At 41.4% G+C, this 15,605-nt stretch overlaps 1 protein-coding gene across 7 annotated transcripts in view; it reads left to right on the top strand.

The window, feature by feature from the left end:
• Positions 1-15,435, top strand: part of LOC138949841 (fanconi-associated nuclease 1-like) — a 25,238-nt gene extending 9,803 nt beyond the window's left edge. For 2 of the 7 annotated variants that reach the window (XM_070321637.1, XM_070321622.1), the window contains exons 6-15: positions 370-468; positions 840-974; positions 1,663-1,891; positions 3,828-3,989; positions 4,563-4,722; positions 6,824-7,020; positions 7,570-7,668; positions 11,300-11,428; positions 13,743-13,848; positions 15,214-15,435. In XM_070321637.1, the coding sequence (XP_070177738.1) occupies positions 370-468; positions 840-974; positions 1,663-1,891; positions 3,828-3,989; positions 4,563-4,722; positions 6,824-7,020; positions 7,570-7,668; positions 11,300-11,428; positions 13,743-13,848; positions 15,214-15,254 (1,357 nt within the window). In that variant the 3' untranslated portion in view covers positions 15,255-15,435. The other 5 variants (XM_070321630.1, XM_070321644.1, XM_070321648.1 and 2 more) reach the window with 5 other exon arrangements.
• The last annotated feature ends 170 nt before the right edge of the window (positions 15,436-15,605 follow it).

Genomic DNA, 15,605 nt, shown 5'->3' with positions numbered 1-15,605 from the left:
TTGTTGTACCCGGACTCCACTGTATATCATTTTATGCAATTGATTCAAAAGTAGATTATAATAACCTTATCATCCCTAGGTTATGCTGAGAACAGAAACGCTTTTGAAGCTTAGTTCATTATCTGTACCATAACTGATTGTCTGTCCGTCCTCTTGAAGCTTAGTTCATTATCTGTACCATAACTGATTGTCTGTCTGTCTGTCTGTCTGTCTGTCTGTCTGTCCGTCCTCTTTAAAGACCATTTGGTCGACGTACTTGTGAATTTAATGTTTTATTTTGCCATGATATAAACGTTCCAAATAACTTACCATTCTTTTTTTAGTTTTGTAACGTATGCAGTCAATCCGGTTTTTGCTCGTCCTTTTTAGGTTCCAGATGTTGATGGTGAATATTGGCCGAGTGATCTACCCTGCCTACATTATCAACAGAAAGACTCAAATCTTCCGCTGTAGGGAGGACTTGAAAAGGTAATTGGCTTTCGCAGAGATTTTTTATCATTGACAGGGTGCCCTCACACGAGAATATTTTGATCTGTTTTTGTAATTTTCTCATCAGTTGCCTTTTGTTTTTGCGAATATTTTAATGTCCATTTTTAAGGTTTGTCACTGTAGGAGATGACAGACTTGTTTTTGTTACTGTTTTAGCATGTATCAGCTTATGGTTTACAATGAATGTATCCTGAATGGGCTCATTTAAACCTGTATGTCTTGTGAGAACTACACGTGACTTGGTAAACGGTCAACTTGATAGAGCAGTTCATCAAATCTAACTATGTGATTTACCTGCAGTTTCAAAATAAGAGAATATTGGGATTTTCCCCCAATGGAATTGTGATCAGGTTTGAAGAAGCCCTGCAGCTGGAGAATGAGTTACTGGCTTGCACGGGATCGGGCAACTGGAAAGGAGCTTACACAATGTTCCTGACTGTCAAACAACGCTACCATGATTTGATCCTGGACAGCGAAATTACACAGTAAGTGTTTTCTTGCTTTCCGCCTAATGTTACCTTAATCCTTACATGCATGCCATGACACTGATTTTTTTTCACAAAGTAGGACACTTAGGGTTTTCTGAAGGAAACATCGAAATCGCTTGGCAATAGGGTTGATCACAGAGGAGGGCCCGGTAGCTCAGTGGGTAGAGCACTGGACTTGTGATCCTAGGGTGACGGGTTGGAATCTGGGCCGGGACGGACACGGGTCAACTTTTTGTGCAGACCCAGAGACGGTATCCATGTCCCACCCCTGTGTCACCACAGTGGCTCGTAAAAGACCATGGTCATTCTGCCATAAGTGCAGATTGTTGATACCACCTAAACAGGCATACACTTGTGTATCTCATCTGAAGTCGGGGTAAAACCCGGGAACATGCCCCTAATGGCTTTGCTGTGAGGTCGTAAAACTTGAATTTCTCTCTTGATCACAGAGAATGCTAGCTGCCAATGAAATATCAGCTGTCCCAGTCTGGTTGTATCACCTTCGGGGTTATATTTCATTTAGTAGGACATTCTTACTTATTCATTTCCACACTGGAGTCCCTGTGTCTAATCACGACAGGCCACAAGCAATGTAGGAACACTTTTAACAGGCCTGAAGGGTGTCCTTTCATCGCAGGTACCACTGTATTTATTTATTTATTTAATGATCTATTTGTGTGGTCAGGTGGGACGCCAGTCTTTCAGACTTTCTACGTTGCTACACAGCGGGCTCAGTGCTGGTACGTCTGATGAGTCAGGGCATTGAAATCCTGCAACGTCGGAAAGATTACACAGCGGCCGTCGCGCTCATTGGCCAACTGCTGGACCAGAACATCTACAAGCTTGATCACCATGGTTACTGGTGGGACAGACTCGCCCTCAATCTCGATGTTCACTTGAAACAACACGAGCAGGTCAGAGTGAAAGAAGTAACTTTGTACAGATGTCGTTTTGCGAAATCTTTCATCATCATTTTGGTCAAATTAATTAACTTTTTTATTTTTCTGTCTCCCTATCAGGTTGACAGATGTTATAATGTGTTGTTATTATATATATTGTAATTCATAGTTGAATATTGTAAAGCGCAGAGAACGCAGAATTATTCCATGGTTTGCGCTATTTAAGTTTTCATTATTGTTATTATTACAAAGGACTCACGAAAACTTACAAAAATTTGCTGAAACTTGCATCAGAAAACAAAACCCTGACAACATCCTCACTTGATGATGCAAGCTGAATGAATCTCCAGGTAGACATTGCGTCAATGTAAAACTTACATAATACTTTTCAAAATAGTGAACATCCAGATTGTTAGAATTCTCTGCTTGTGTTGGAGTTACTGGCCTTGCTTTTAGGATTTGACGTCATTGAAGGTCGCTTTTCCTTTTGACTCCAAAGTTATTGAAGGTCGCTTTTCCTTTTGACTCCAAAGTTATTGAAGGTCGTTTTTCCTTTTGACTCCAAAGGCAAAGTTATTGAAGGTCGCTTTTCCTTTTAACTCCAAAGTTATTGAAGGTCGCTTTTCCTTTTGACTCCAAAGTTATTGAAGGTCGCTTTTCCTTTTGACTCTAAAGTTATTACATTTAGTCAAGTTTTGACTAAATGTTTTAACATAGAGCGGGAATCGAGACGAGGGTCGTGGTGTATGTGTGTGTGTCTGTCTGTCTGTGCGTGTGTGTGTGTAGAGCGATTCAGACCAAACTACTGGACGGATCTTTATGGAATTTGACATGAGAGTTCCTGGGAATGATATCCCCGGACGTTTTTTCTTTTTTTCGATAAATACTTTTGATGACGTCATATCTGGCTTTTTGTAAAAGTTGAGGCGGCACTGTCACACCCTCATTTTTCAATCAAATTGATTGAAATTTTTGTAAAGCAATCTTCGACGAAGGCCAGACTTCGGTATTGCATTTCAGCTTGGTGGCTTAAAAATTAATTAATGACTTTGGTCATTAAAAATCTGAAAATTGTAATAATTTTTTTTTTTATATAAAACGATCCAAATTTACGTTCATTGTATTCTACATCATTTCCTGATTCAAAAAACATATAAATATGTTATATTTGGATTAAAAATAAGCTCTGAAAATTAAAAATATAAAAATTATGATCAAAATTAAATTTCCGAAATCGATTTAAAAACAATTTCATCTTATTCCTTGTCGGTTCCTGATTCCATAAACATATAGATATGATACGTTTGGATTAAAAACACGCTCAGAAAGTTAAAACGAAGAGAGGTACAGAAAAGCGTGCTATGCAGCACAGCGAAACCACTACCGCGCTGAACAGTCTCGTCAGTTTCACTCCGTTTTGCACAAGCGGCGGACTACGGTCATTGTGAAAAAATGCAGTGCGTTCACTGTCATTCTGTGAGTTCCACAGCTTGACTAAATGTAGTAATTTTGCCTTACGCGACTTGTTGAAGGTCGCTTTGAAGGCAGGGTGTGCCGAAGAAAATTTTCCATTTTTATGCAACATTTTTATGGACAATAAAGTGTTGTTATTGTTATTGTTATTGTTGTTTCCTTTTGACGTAAAGTTATTGAAGGTCGCTTTTCCTTTTGACTCTAAAGTGATTGAAGGTCGCTTTTCCTTTTGACTCCAAAGTGATTGAAGGTCGCTTTTCCTTTTGACTTAAAGTTATTGAAGGTCGCTTTTCCTTTTGACTCTAAAGTGATTGAAGGTCGCTTTTTCTTTTGACTCTAAAATGATTGAAGGTCGCTTTTCCTTTTGACTCCAAAGTTCTTGAAGGTTGCTTTTTCTTTTGACTCTAAAGTTATTGAAGGTAGCTGTTAATTCTGAATCCACAGCATTGAAGGTAGCTCATTGAGTGTTCTGTCTAAGGCATTACAAGCTGTACAGGACGGACTGGCTGATGATCGGGTAAGGAGCGGACATCGCCTGTCCCTATATTTACGAGCAGAGGCCATTTGCAACAAACCAAAGTCTCTCTTCAGCAAGCGTCTCAAAGACTTCTACCATGATCCACTGGTGGAGTTACCAAAGGTAAACCAGATTGATTTTTTTGTTTACGTTCATGGCAAAATGATGGTATTTTGCAAGGATCAGAAATGTTTTTTACTTCTCAGTTGTAATGGTTGACTTGAGACGTTGAATGAGGACTGAACGCTTCAAAGAAAGATATGTGTTTACTTCATGCGGTTGTATTACTACTCCACTTTAACAGAAAACAAGGACAAATTTGTTATCGACCCAGGATCAAATATGCTGCTAAGGGGCAAATTATATCTGCACAGAGTCAGCGGCGCTGCATGCTGCGATAGAGATTATGACGAGTACTTGGCCTGTTTTCTTTTCACGCAACGTGTAGCGGGCTGGGGAAAAAAAAATTACCTCAATAATCTGCAGTGCGTCGTATGTGCCGCTGACTGCGCAGGTATAATTTGCCCCTTAGCAACTTCTTCCTCATAGTTTGAATAATATAATGTAACATTCTGTACTTAGTAACCCAAAATATTACCTCAGTATGTAAATATACTTTGTATCATTGTAGGTATTGTAGCTAAGGTAAAAGCCTCATGTGTGTGCGTGCTGACATTGCATGGTTGTGTCTTGAAGGCTGAGTTGGAGGGTCGCGTGTTGCCGCACTCGTTGCCAGGGTCGCGCTACCAGTTCATCACACACACATCATATGCTGACCACACTGGGGAGGAGGTGACCATGTGCAACGTGGAGCAGATAGTGCTTGACCACTACAGGGACAATGGATTCCCCCAAGGTAACCCTACAGTGCTGCCTCTAATTCAAAACTTGTGAAATCTTACAATGTGGATTATGCTAGACCACTACTGGGACAATGGATTCCCCCAAGGTAACCCTACAGTGCTGCCTCTAATTTAAAACTTGTGAAATCTTACAACGTGGATTGTGCTAGACCACTACTGGGACAATGGATTCCCCCAAGGTAACCATACAGTGCTGCCTCTAATTTAAAACTTGTGAAATCTTACAACGTGGATTGTGCTAGACCACTACTGGGACAATGGATTCCCCCAAGGTAACCCTACAGTGCTGCCTCTAATTTAAAACTTGTGAAATCTTACAACGTGGATTGTGCTAGACCACTACTGGGACAATGGATTCCCCCAAGGTAACCCTACAGTGCTGCCTCTAATTTAAAACTTGTGAAATCTTACAACGTGGATTGTGCTAGACCACTACTGGGACAATGGATTCCCCCAAGGTAACCATACAGTGCTGCCTCTAATTTAAAACTTGTGAAATCTTACAACGTGGATTGTGCTTGACCACTACAGGGACAATGGATTCCCCCAAGGTAACCCTACAGTGCTGCCTCTAATTCAAAACTTGTGAAATCTTACAACGTGGATTGTGCTAGACCACTACTGGGACAATGGATTCCCCCAAGGTAACCATACAGTGCTGCCTCTAATTCAAAACTTGTGAAATCTTACAACGTGGATTGTGCTAGACCACTACAGGGACAATGGATTCCCCCAAGGTAACCATACAGTGCTGCCTCTAATTTAAAACTTGTGAAATCTTACAACGTGGATTATGCTAGACCACTACAGGGACAATGGATTCCCCCAAGGTAACCATACAGTGCTGCCTCTAATTTAAAACTTGTGAAATCTTACAACGTGGATTATGCTTGACCACTAAAGGGACAATGGATTCCCCCAAGGTAACCCTACAGTGCTGCCTCTAATTTAAAACTTGTGAAATCTTACAACGTGGATTGTGCTTGACCACTACAGGGACAATGGATTCCCCCAAGGTAACCATACAGTGCTGCCTCTAATTTAAAACTTGTGAAATCTTACAACGTGGATTGTGCTTGACCACTACAGGGACAATGGATTCCCCCAAGGTAACCATACAGTGCTGCCTCTAATTTAAAACTTGTGAAATCTTACAACGTGGATTATGCTAGGCTTTAATTTAAAAAAAAATTCTTAATGCAGGAGGAGTTTTGAAATAAAGGCCACCTTCCAAAGATGAGGAAATGAGTTGTTAAAGCGGAGGTGTTCAAACAGGTTTCACTGTCGCAGGAATGAACATAATTATGCTGAAGCCTGAGTGGTCCCTTGCCCATGACACTGCAGACATGAACATTGAACAGTTGCTCTGGCATTAAAATCAGGCAAATCAGTATCCGAGAGATGTCACCAGGGTTCTAGGCTTGTGAAGTTACCTGATAATAGTTTGTATTGTTCTTCATATGTGTTGTCATTTTCACAATCAGGTCTTCTTATGTTGTAAACAGCTGACTTGATTTGCACTTTCTTTTTTTCTGGAATCCATGCAGAGTGTTCCATGGTCTTCATGGTGTTCTGTGTGTAAACAACTGACTTGATTTATACTTTGTGTTGCAGGAATCCATGCAGAGGGCGCCATGGTCTTCATGGTGTTCTGTGTGTAAACAACTGACTTGATTTATACTTTGTGTTGCAGGAATCCATGCAGAGGGCGCCATGGTCTTCATGGTGTTCTGTGTGTAAACAACTGACGTTTAACTTACACTTTGTGTTGCAGTAATGCACGCAGAGGGCGCCACTGTCTCGACGTTGTTCTGTGTGTAAACACCTGACCTGATTTACACTTTGTTTGCCAGGAATCCATGCAGAGGGCGCCACTATCTCAACGTTGTTCTGTGTGTAAACAACTGACTTGATTTATATTTTGTGTTGCAGGAATCCATGCAGAGGGCGCCACTGTCTCAACGTTGTTCTGTGTGTAAACAACTGACTTGATTTATACTTTGTGTTGCAGGAATCCATGCAGAGGGCGCCACTGTCTCAACGTTGTTCTGTGTGTAAACATGCAACTGACTTGATTTATACTTTGTGTTGCAGGAATCCATGCAGAGGGCGCCACTGTCTCAACGTTGTTCTGCGTGTATTTCTGGGACGTGTTGTTCATGGATGTGGCCGACGCGTTTCACAGTCCCTACCAGACGTTGCCCCTCGACTTTCACACAGACGCCTTCTATGAGCGCCGACAAAGCTCTATAGACGACAGGCTGGCTAAGTTAGAACACAGCTCTCAACAGGTAGGATTGATGGCTTTGATGTTTATGTTTCAATTTGTGCCTTCAGGAACTTGACGAGATGATTGGCGAGGTGTGGGAGAGAGAGAAGGGGGTGATGGAGAGGGGGGTGATGTGTGCGGTACCTTATGTTTCAACTTGTGCCTTCAGGAACTTGATGAGATGATTGGCGAGGTGTGGGAGAGAGAGAAGGGGGTGATGGAGAGGGGGGTGATGTGTGCGGTACCTTATGTTTCAACTTGTGCCTTCAGGAACTTGACGAGATGATTGGCGAGGTGTGGGAGAGAGAGAAGGGGGTGATGGAGAGGGGGGTGATGTGTGCGGTACCTTATGTTTCAACTTGTGCCTTCAGGAACTTGACGAGATGATTGGCGAGGTGTGGGAGAGAGAGAAGGGGGTGATGGAGAGGGGGGTGATGTGTGCGGTACCTTATGTTTCAACTAGTGCCTTCAGGAACTTGCGATGATTGGCGAGGTGTGGGAGAGAGAGAAGGGGGTGATGGAGAGGGGGGGTGATGTGTGCGGTACCTTATGTTTCAACTTGTGCCTTCAGGAACTTGACGAGATGATTGGCGAGGTGTGGGAGAGAGAGAAGGGGGTGATGTGTGCGGGCATCAACTGGGAGAGGTTCCAGTCTGTGCATGAACTACAGGTGGGTGTGTTTACCTGGTGTGTCTTGTTGTTGTGTTTACCTGGATTAAAGCAGCAGTGCCCCCCTTGTAGTACAGTGGAACCTCTCTTTTAAGACTCCCTAATTTAAGGCTCCTCCCTTTTTACACCTTGTTTTTTGCAACTTTCTGTGTACAAGTTTTAGTAATAAGTTTACAAGTTTTATAAAAAAAAAATTTGAACCCAGTAAAAAAGTTCCAATACATTTAAAAACAAGTCGCGTAAGGCGAAAATACAATATTTAGTCAAGTAGCTGTCGAACTCACAGAATGAAACTGAACGCAGCAAGACCGTATACTCGTAGCATCGTCACTCCACCGCCCGTGGCAAAGGCAGTGCCCGTGGAATTGACAAGAAGAGCGGGGTATTCGTTGCGCTGAGAAGGATAGCACGCTTTTCTGTACCTCTCTTCGTTTTAACTTTCTGAGCGTGTTTTTAATCCAAACATATCATATCTATATATTTTTGGAATCAGGAACCGACAAGGAATAAGATGAAAGTGTTTTTAAATTGATTTCGAAAATTTTTTTTTGATAATAATTGTTATATATTTAATTTTCAGAGCTTGTTTTTAATCCAAATATAACATATTTATATGTTTTTGGAATCAGCAAATGATGGAGAATACGATAAACGTAAATTTGGATCGTTTTATAAAAATTTTTTTTTTTTTAAATGTTCAGATTTTTAATGACCAAAGTCATTAATCAATTTTTCAGCAAGACCGTATACTCGTAGCATTGTCAGTCCACCGCTCATGGCAAAGGCAGTGAAATTGACAAGAAGAGCGGGGTAGTAGTTGCGCTAAGAAGGATAGCACGCTTTTCTGTACCTCTCTTTGTTTTAACTTTCTGAGCGTGTTTTTAATCCAAACATATCATATCTATATGTTTTTGGAATCAGGAACCGACAAGGAATAAGATGAAAGTGTTTTTAAATTGATTTGGACAATTTAATTTTGATAATAATTTTTATATATTTAATTTTCAGAGCTTGTTTTTAATCCGAATATAACATATTTATATGTTTTTGGAATCAGCAAATGATGGAGAATAAGATAAACGTAAATTTGGATCGTTTTATAAATTTTTATTTTTTTTTACAATTTTCAGATTTTTAATGACCAAAGTCATTAATTAATTTTTAAGCCACCAAGCTGAAATGCAATACCGAACCCCGGGCTTCGTCGAAGATTACTTGACCAAAATTTGAACCAATTTGGTTGAAAAATGAGGGCGTGACAGTGCCGCCTCAACTTTCACGAAAAGCCGGATATGACGTCATCAAAGACATTTATCAAAAAAATGAAAAAAACGTTCGGGGATTTCATACCCAGGAACTCTCATGTCAAATTTCATAAAGATCGGTCCAGTAGTTTAGTCTGAATCGCTCTACACACACACACACACGCACACACGCACACACGCACATACACCACGACCCTCGTTTCGATTCCCCCTCGATGTTAAAATATTTAGTCAAAACTTGACTAAATATCAAAAATGAAAAAAACGTTCGGGGATTTCATACCCAGGAACTCTCATGTCAAATTTCATAAAGATCGGTCCAGTAGTTTAGTCTGAATCGCTCTACACACACACACACACACACACACGCACACACACACACACGCACGCACATACACCACGACCCTCGTTTCGATTCCCCCTCGATGTTAAAATATTTAGTCAAAACTTGACTAAATATAAAAAGAAGAGGTTGAAGACGGGGGACTGTGAGAGAGGTGGTTATGGAAACATTATCGCCTGAAGCCTTTTTTATCCCTGGCGTCACACTTTGAAAAGGAAAAAAGACAAACGTATGTATAGTGTAATGTGACGCACGCTCAATAATCCCTGTTCAGTTGCTACAGTTCAGTGTTGACATGTTTGTGTGGACATTCCTTGTTTTAGGCCTATGGTTGTGAGGACATTCCTTGTTTTAGGCCTATGGTTGTGAGGACATTCCGTGTTTTAGGCCTATGGTTGTGAGGACATTCCTTGTTTTAGGCCTATGGTTGTGAGGACATTCTTTGTTTTAGGCCTATGGTTGTGAGGACATTCCGTGTTTTAGGCCTATGGTTGTGAGGACATTCCTTGTTTTAGGCCTATGGTTGTGAGGACATTCCATGTTTTAGGCCTATGGTTGTGAGGACATTCCTTGTTTTAGGCCTGTGGTTATGAGGACATTCCTTGTTTTAGGCCTATGGTTGTGAGGACATTCCTTGTTTTAGGCCTATGGTTGTGAGGACATTCCTTGTTTTAGGCCTATGGTTGTGAGGACATTCCTTGTTTTAGGCCTGTGCACTATGAGGGTGTGTCAGTAAGGGTGTGTCAGTAAGGGTGTGTCAGTAAGGGTGTGTCAGTGAGGGTGTGTCAGTAAGGGTGTGTCAGTGAGGGTGTGTCAGTAAGGGTGTGTCAGTAAGGGTGTGTCAGTAAGGGTGTGTCAGTGAGGGTGTGTCAGTGAGGGTGTGTCAGTAAGGGTGTGTCAGTGAGGGTGTGTCAGTGAGGGTGTGTCAGTAAGGAAAGTGTTTTCTGTGTGTTAGAGAACACAAAACTCAAATTTCCAAAAACAGATAAACTGCTAAAGTTGTAAAAAAATCAAAAACAATCATAAAACAAAACAAGAAGGGCAAAGCCCATACGACTCACATGCTTGACCTTGACCTTTACATAGCAATGACATCATACACTAAGAACTAAGCACTTAGAGCAAGCCTTTTTAACGAAAGTTTTTGATTTAGCGCTATATAAATGTTCTTATTATTATTATAAGAACTGCTTTACACATTTTTCCTACCAAAATACATGTGACCTTGACCCAAGGTCAAGGTCATCCAAGGTCATGCAACACAAAGCTGTTCATTCAAGACATAGGAAGTACAATGGTGCTTATTGGCTCTTTCTACCATGAGATATGGTCACTTTTAGTGGTTCACTACCTTATTTTGGTCACATTTCATAAGGGTCAAAGTGACCTTGACCTTGATCATATGTGACCAAATGTGTCTCATGATGAAAGCATAACATGTGCCCTACATAATTTTTAAGTTTGAAACAGTTATCTTCCATAGTTCAGGGTCAAGGTCACTTCAAAATATGTATACAATCCAACTTTGAAGAGCTCCTGTGACCTTGACCTTGAAGCAAGGTAAACCAAACTGGTATCAAAAGATGGGGCTTACTTTGCCCTATATATCATATATAGGTGAGGTATTGAATCTCAAAAACTTCAGAGAAAATGGGAAAAATGTGAAAAATAGCTGTTTTTTAGACAACATTTATGGCCCCTGCGACCTTGACCTTGAAGCAAGGTCAAGATGCTATGTATGTTTTTTGGGGCCTTGTCATCATACACCATCTTGCCAAATTTGGTACTGATAGACTGAATAGTGTCCAAGAAATATCCAACGTTAAAGTTTTCCGGACGGACGTCCGGACGGACGGACGACTCGGGTGAGTACATAGACTCACTTTTGCTTCGCATGTGAGTCAAAAAGCCTAAAAATCAGAAACACTGGCCTGACGCACAGTACTAGTAAATGTACCGTTTTGTTTTGTCAATTATTAAACGTTCCACTAACCGACAATGTTTTGTGTGTTGTGTGAAACTAGGGCTTGGTGCGATGTATGGGAGGAAGGGTCCTAGCGGGGATCCTGGGGCGGTATGCACGACAACCGCGACACACACGGGGCGGCTTTCCTGACTTGACACTGTGGAACACACACACAAACCAGCTCAAGGTTTGTAGACTTGAACTTGACTTGACGGGCGCAGTGGTCTAGTGGATAAGACGCTGGCCTCCCAAACGGAAGGTCGTGGGTTTCGAATCCTGGCTGTGCCTGGTGGGCTAAAGCCCAGTCTGCCTCAAATGGTTTGTAGAACGATTTCAATCTTCTCACGAAAATAGCAGTTCTGACCTTATGGAACACACTTGCATAGCATTTAACAGCAGTAAATGACATAGTTCGTTTGAATGGCTATTTGGCTTGCGTAAACCACACACCAGATTTCATGCTTTATTTTACCCATGAGCCATCGTGAACCCGTGTCACACACTTTCCTTTTTTTCTCACAATTTTGTCGTCAGTTTGTGAATTGAATGTGACTCGCTGTATCTGCAATAGCACGTAATTGTGTACCTCTGAATCTAGAATGTAACAAACGACTGCGAGTCACACGCACTTATCAGCCGCGGTAGACTTCAAAGAAAGCAGCGACATGCAGAAAGTTCGTCTGCTTGAGAAACACGACCTTGCGTGACCTGCACTGGGCTCTCTTTTTTAAAACTTTTAAAACTTCGAGTTCCGATTGTGGTATCAAACAGTCTGTTCTGACTGCATGAAATAAATTCTTTGGAAATGTCTCACTCTCGACGGAAATCAGCCAGGATGTTCCCGTTCGGTGAGCGTTCAAATGGAAGTATGTTTGTACTGTATATAGAGGCTCGGGGAGCTCAGTGATCAGAAACGGATGGTTTACGGGAGGCTGTGTGTGCCTTTAAGGGTGTGGATTTTTACGATCTCCCAGGTCAACTTATGCACGCTAGCACATGACCAAGAAAGAAAGCTAATTATATTAAAATGGGACATCCCTTTTAAAGGTCCAAAAAAAAAAAAAAAATTTACATATATATTTTTACACCCCCGGTATAGGGGTGTGTATAGGTTTCACTCAATGTGTTTGTTTGGGTGTTTGTGTGTTTGTTTGGGTGTTTGTGTTCGCATATAGATCTCAAGAATGAACGGACCGATCGTCACCAAACTTGGTGAACAGGTTCTATACATTCCTGAGACGGTCCTTACAAAAATTGGGACCAGTCAAACACACGGTTAGGGAGTTATTGGTGGATTAAGATTAAGAGTGACATATTAATGGTCAAAGGGAAATAACCTTCTCAGTTGGCAGTGAGATTGGTTATTTCCCTTTGACCAACGGGGGTGTTTTTCCTACCTCGACGTACCCTTTCGCAATGGACCCTGTGTTTACGCGAATAAACATTCTGACTTCTGACTTCTGACTTCAGACTTCAGACTTCTGACTTCTGACTTCTGACTTCTGACTTCAGACTTCAGACTTCAGACTTCAGACTTCAGACTTCTGACTTCTGACTTCTGACTTCTGACTTCTGACTTCTGACTTCTGACTTCTGACTTCAGACTTCAGACTTCAGACTTCAGACTTCAGAATTCTGAATTCTGACTTCTGACTGTCTCTCTGTTTCTCTGTCTCTGTCTCTCTCTCTCTCCGCATGTAATAAAGTTCTGAGTTCTCTGACGGGGGTGTTTTTCCTACCTCGGAAGAATTTGTTTTTTTTAAAACTTTTTTTCTAATGTGTACAAATTAAACCTACTTGACAGGGAAATAAGTGTGCGACTCGGGCGCTTTCGCTTTCATTGCGTTTTCTGCACTCGTTTACTTGTTTTCTATAACTTTTTTCCCCATGGTTCATTCATCATTTGACATAATTTTGTATCGAAATCTAACCATAAGATTATTGAAAAAAAGCAAAAATGTAGACGACCACCTTTAACAGCCCCCCTCCCCCCCCCCAATTTAAGACCTTGCTTCTTCAGACTTTCTGTTCCTAACCTTTGAAATGTATGTATGTTTTGGCAATTGTGTTATTTACTGTAATCATATTGCGAAGGGAAGTAATTCTGACCAAATATATGTGTAGAATAGATGATGCATTGTCAGTTATCATACTGCACCATAATGTTGATTCATGTGTCAGTGACAAGTGTCATTACTGCCTTCCTGTTAACATCTCCATGACAGTTATCATACTGCACCATAATGTTCATTCATGTGTCAGTGACAAGTGTCATTACTGCCTTCCTGTTAACATCTCCATGACAGTCTTCCAGCTGAAATGGTTAGCAACCACTGCGTAGAGTGAAATGGTTAGCAACCACTGCGTAGAGTGAAATGGTTAGCAACCACTGCGTAGAGACAGGTCCTACCTTCTTTATTTTATTCTACCCTAAACTTTGTGAAGAAACTATCCAACATGAGACAGGTCACTCAGTTAACTGATACTGTCGTGATGTTCAGATCTCAGAGGTCAAAGGTCCCGGGGATCGCCTGTCTCACAAGCAGATGTTGTGGCTGGACCATCTCTTGAAGCTGGGAGTGGATGCAGAAGTCTGTCATGTCAAACGTACGTTTTTCACCCACACACCTTGTTTTTCACCCACACACCTTGTTTTTCACCCACACACCTTGTTTTTCACCCACACACCTTGTTTTTCACCCACACACCTTGTTTTTCGTTTTCCATGTTACATGCTGGAGAGACAAAGAAGTGTGTACTTGCCCGGTAGCTCAGTTGGTAGAGCACTGGACTTGTGATCGAAAGGTCGCAGGTTCGAATTCGGGCTGGGCCGGACACGGGTCAACTTTATGTGCAGACCCAGAGACGGAAGCCATGTCCCACCCCCGTGTCATCACAATGGCACGTAAAAGACCTTGGTCATTCTGCCATAAGTGCAGGTGGCTGAATACACCTAAACACGCAGACACTTGGGTAGCGCGACTCCGTTGCTGCTAGCTTTCCACTGGGAGGAAGCGACCCGAATTTCCCAGCGATGGGACAATAAAGTAATGAAAGAAAAAAAAAAAAAAAAATAACCTTCTCAATCAGAGAAGCGTCTTTTTCTTCACTTGCTTATTCCATAAAGACATCTGAAGGTTGGTACAATTCCTACAGCATGAGAAATTTAACTCTGTGTGTGTGTGTTTGTGTGTGTGGTCATCAATGATATGATTTAGTCAGACAGCGACCAAGCAAGATTAAGTTTACAAGAGTCAGTGATTTGGTGACACTGCAGCATGTGTTTATCTTACATGGAATGGAACTAAACTTTTGTACATTTTCAAAATTCCGTGTGAATCAAATGACTATCTCCTTTCACCTTCACCATACAGTGTACCAAACTATCATCTCATGAGTATCATCTATTTTGTGTCGACAGCTATTGGCGTGAAGAAACTAGTGTACTAAACTATCATCTCACGAGTATCATCTATTTTGTGTCCCACAGCTATTGGCGTGAAGAATCTAGTGTACCAAACTATCATCTCACGAGTATCATCTATTTTGTGTCCCACAGCTATTGGCGTGAAGAATCTAGTGTACCAAACTATCATCTCACGAGTATCATCTATTTTGTGTCCCACAGCTATTGGCGTGAAGAATCTAGTGTACCAAACTATCATCTCACGAGTATCATCTATTTTGTGTCCCACAGCTATTGGCGTGAAGAAACTAGTGTACCAAACTATCATCTCACGAGTATCATCTATTTTGTGTCCGACAGCTATTGGCGTGAAGAATCTAGTGTACCAAACTATCATCTCACGAGTATCATCTATTTTGTGTCCCACAGCTATTGGCGTGAAGAATCTAGTGTACCAAACTATCATCTCACGAGTATCATCTATTTTGTGTCCGACAGCTATTGGCGTGAAGAAACTAGTGTACCAAACTATCATCTCATGAGTATCATCTATTTTGTGTCGACAGCTATTGGCGTGAAGAAACTGAAGCCCACTCCCAAAGTGTGACGCAGTGGGTTGGGAACCTACTCCAATGACAGGGTACTCAACTATACCCCCATTTCACTTTGTTCATGCATGGGAGGGCAGACAATGAATTCTTGTCATGTTTTCTCAGTTACAATGATGTTAGATAATAAACTATGTGCCTGTGATACAGAAAGTGTTGAAAATAAAGTGTAAAGAAGTGCATTCACGTGTGATGTGAACCAGAATGCGTGTGGTGACCAGTTTGCCGTCAGGTTCACTTGTGAATATTTGCTGGTGAGTTTCATTTTGTATACTTTTCGCATTTAGTCAGATGGACTGGGAATTCGAGAGATAAGCACAAATTGTTTTATTGCATTGTGCAATGCACGT

The sequence above is a fragment of the Littorina saxatilis genome, linkage group LG1 (genome assembly GCF_037325665.1).
Source record: "Littorina saxatilis isolate snail1 linkage group LG1, US_GU_Lsax_2.0, whole genome shotgun sequence".
Taxonomy (NCBI): Eukaryota; Metazoa; Mollusca; class Gastropoda; order Littorinimorpha; family Littorinidae; genus Littorina; species Littorina saxatilis.
The sequence above is the reverse complement of the archived record's forward strand: the minus strand, read 5'-3'. Positions and strand labels throughout refer to the sequence as shown.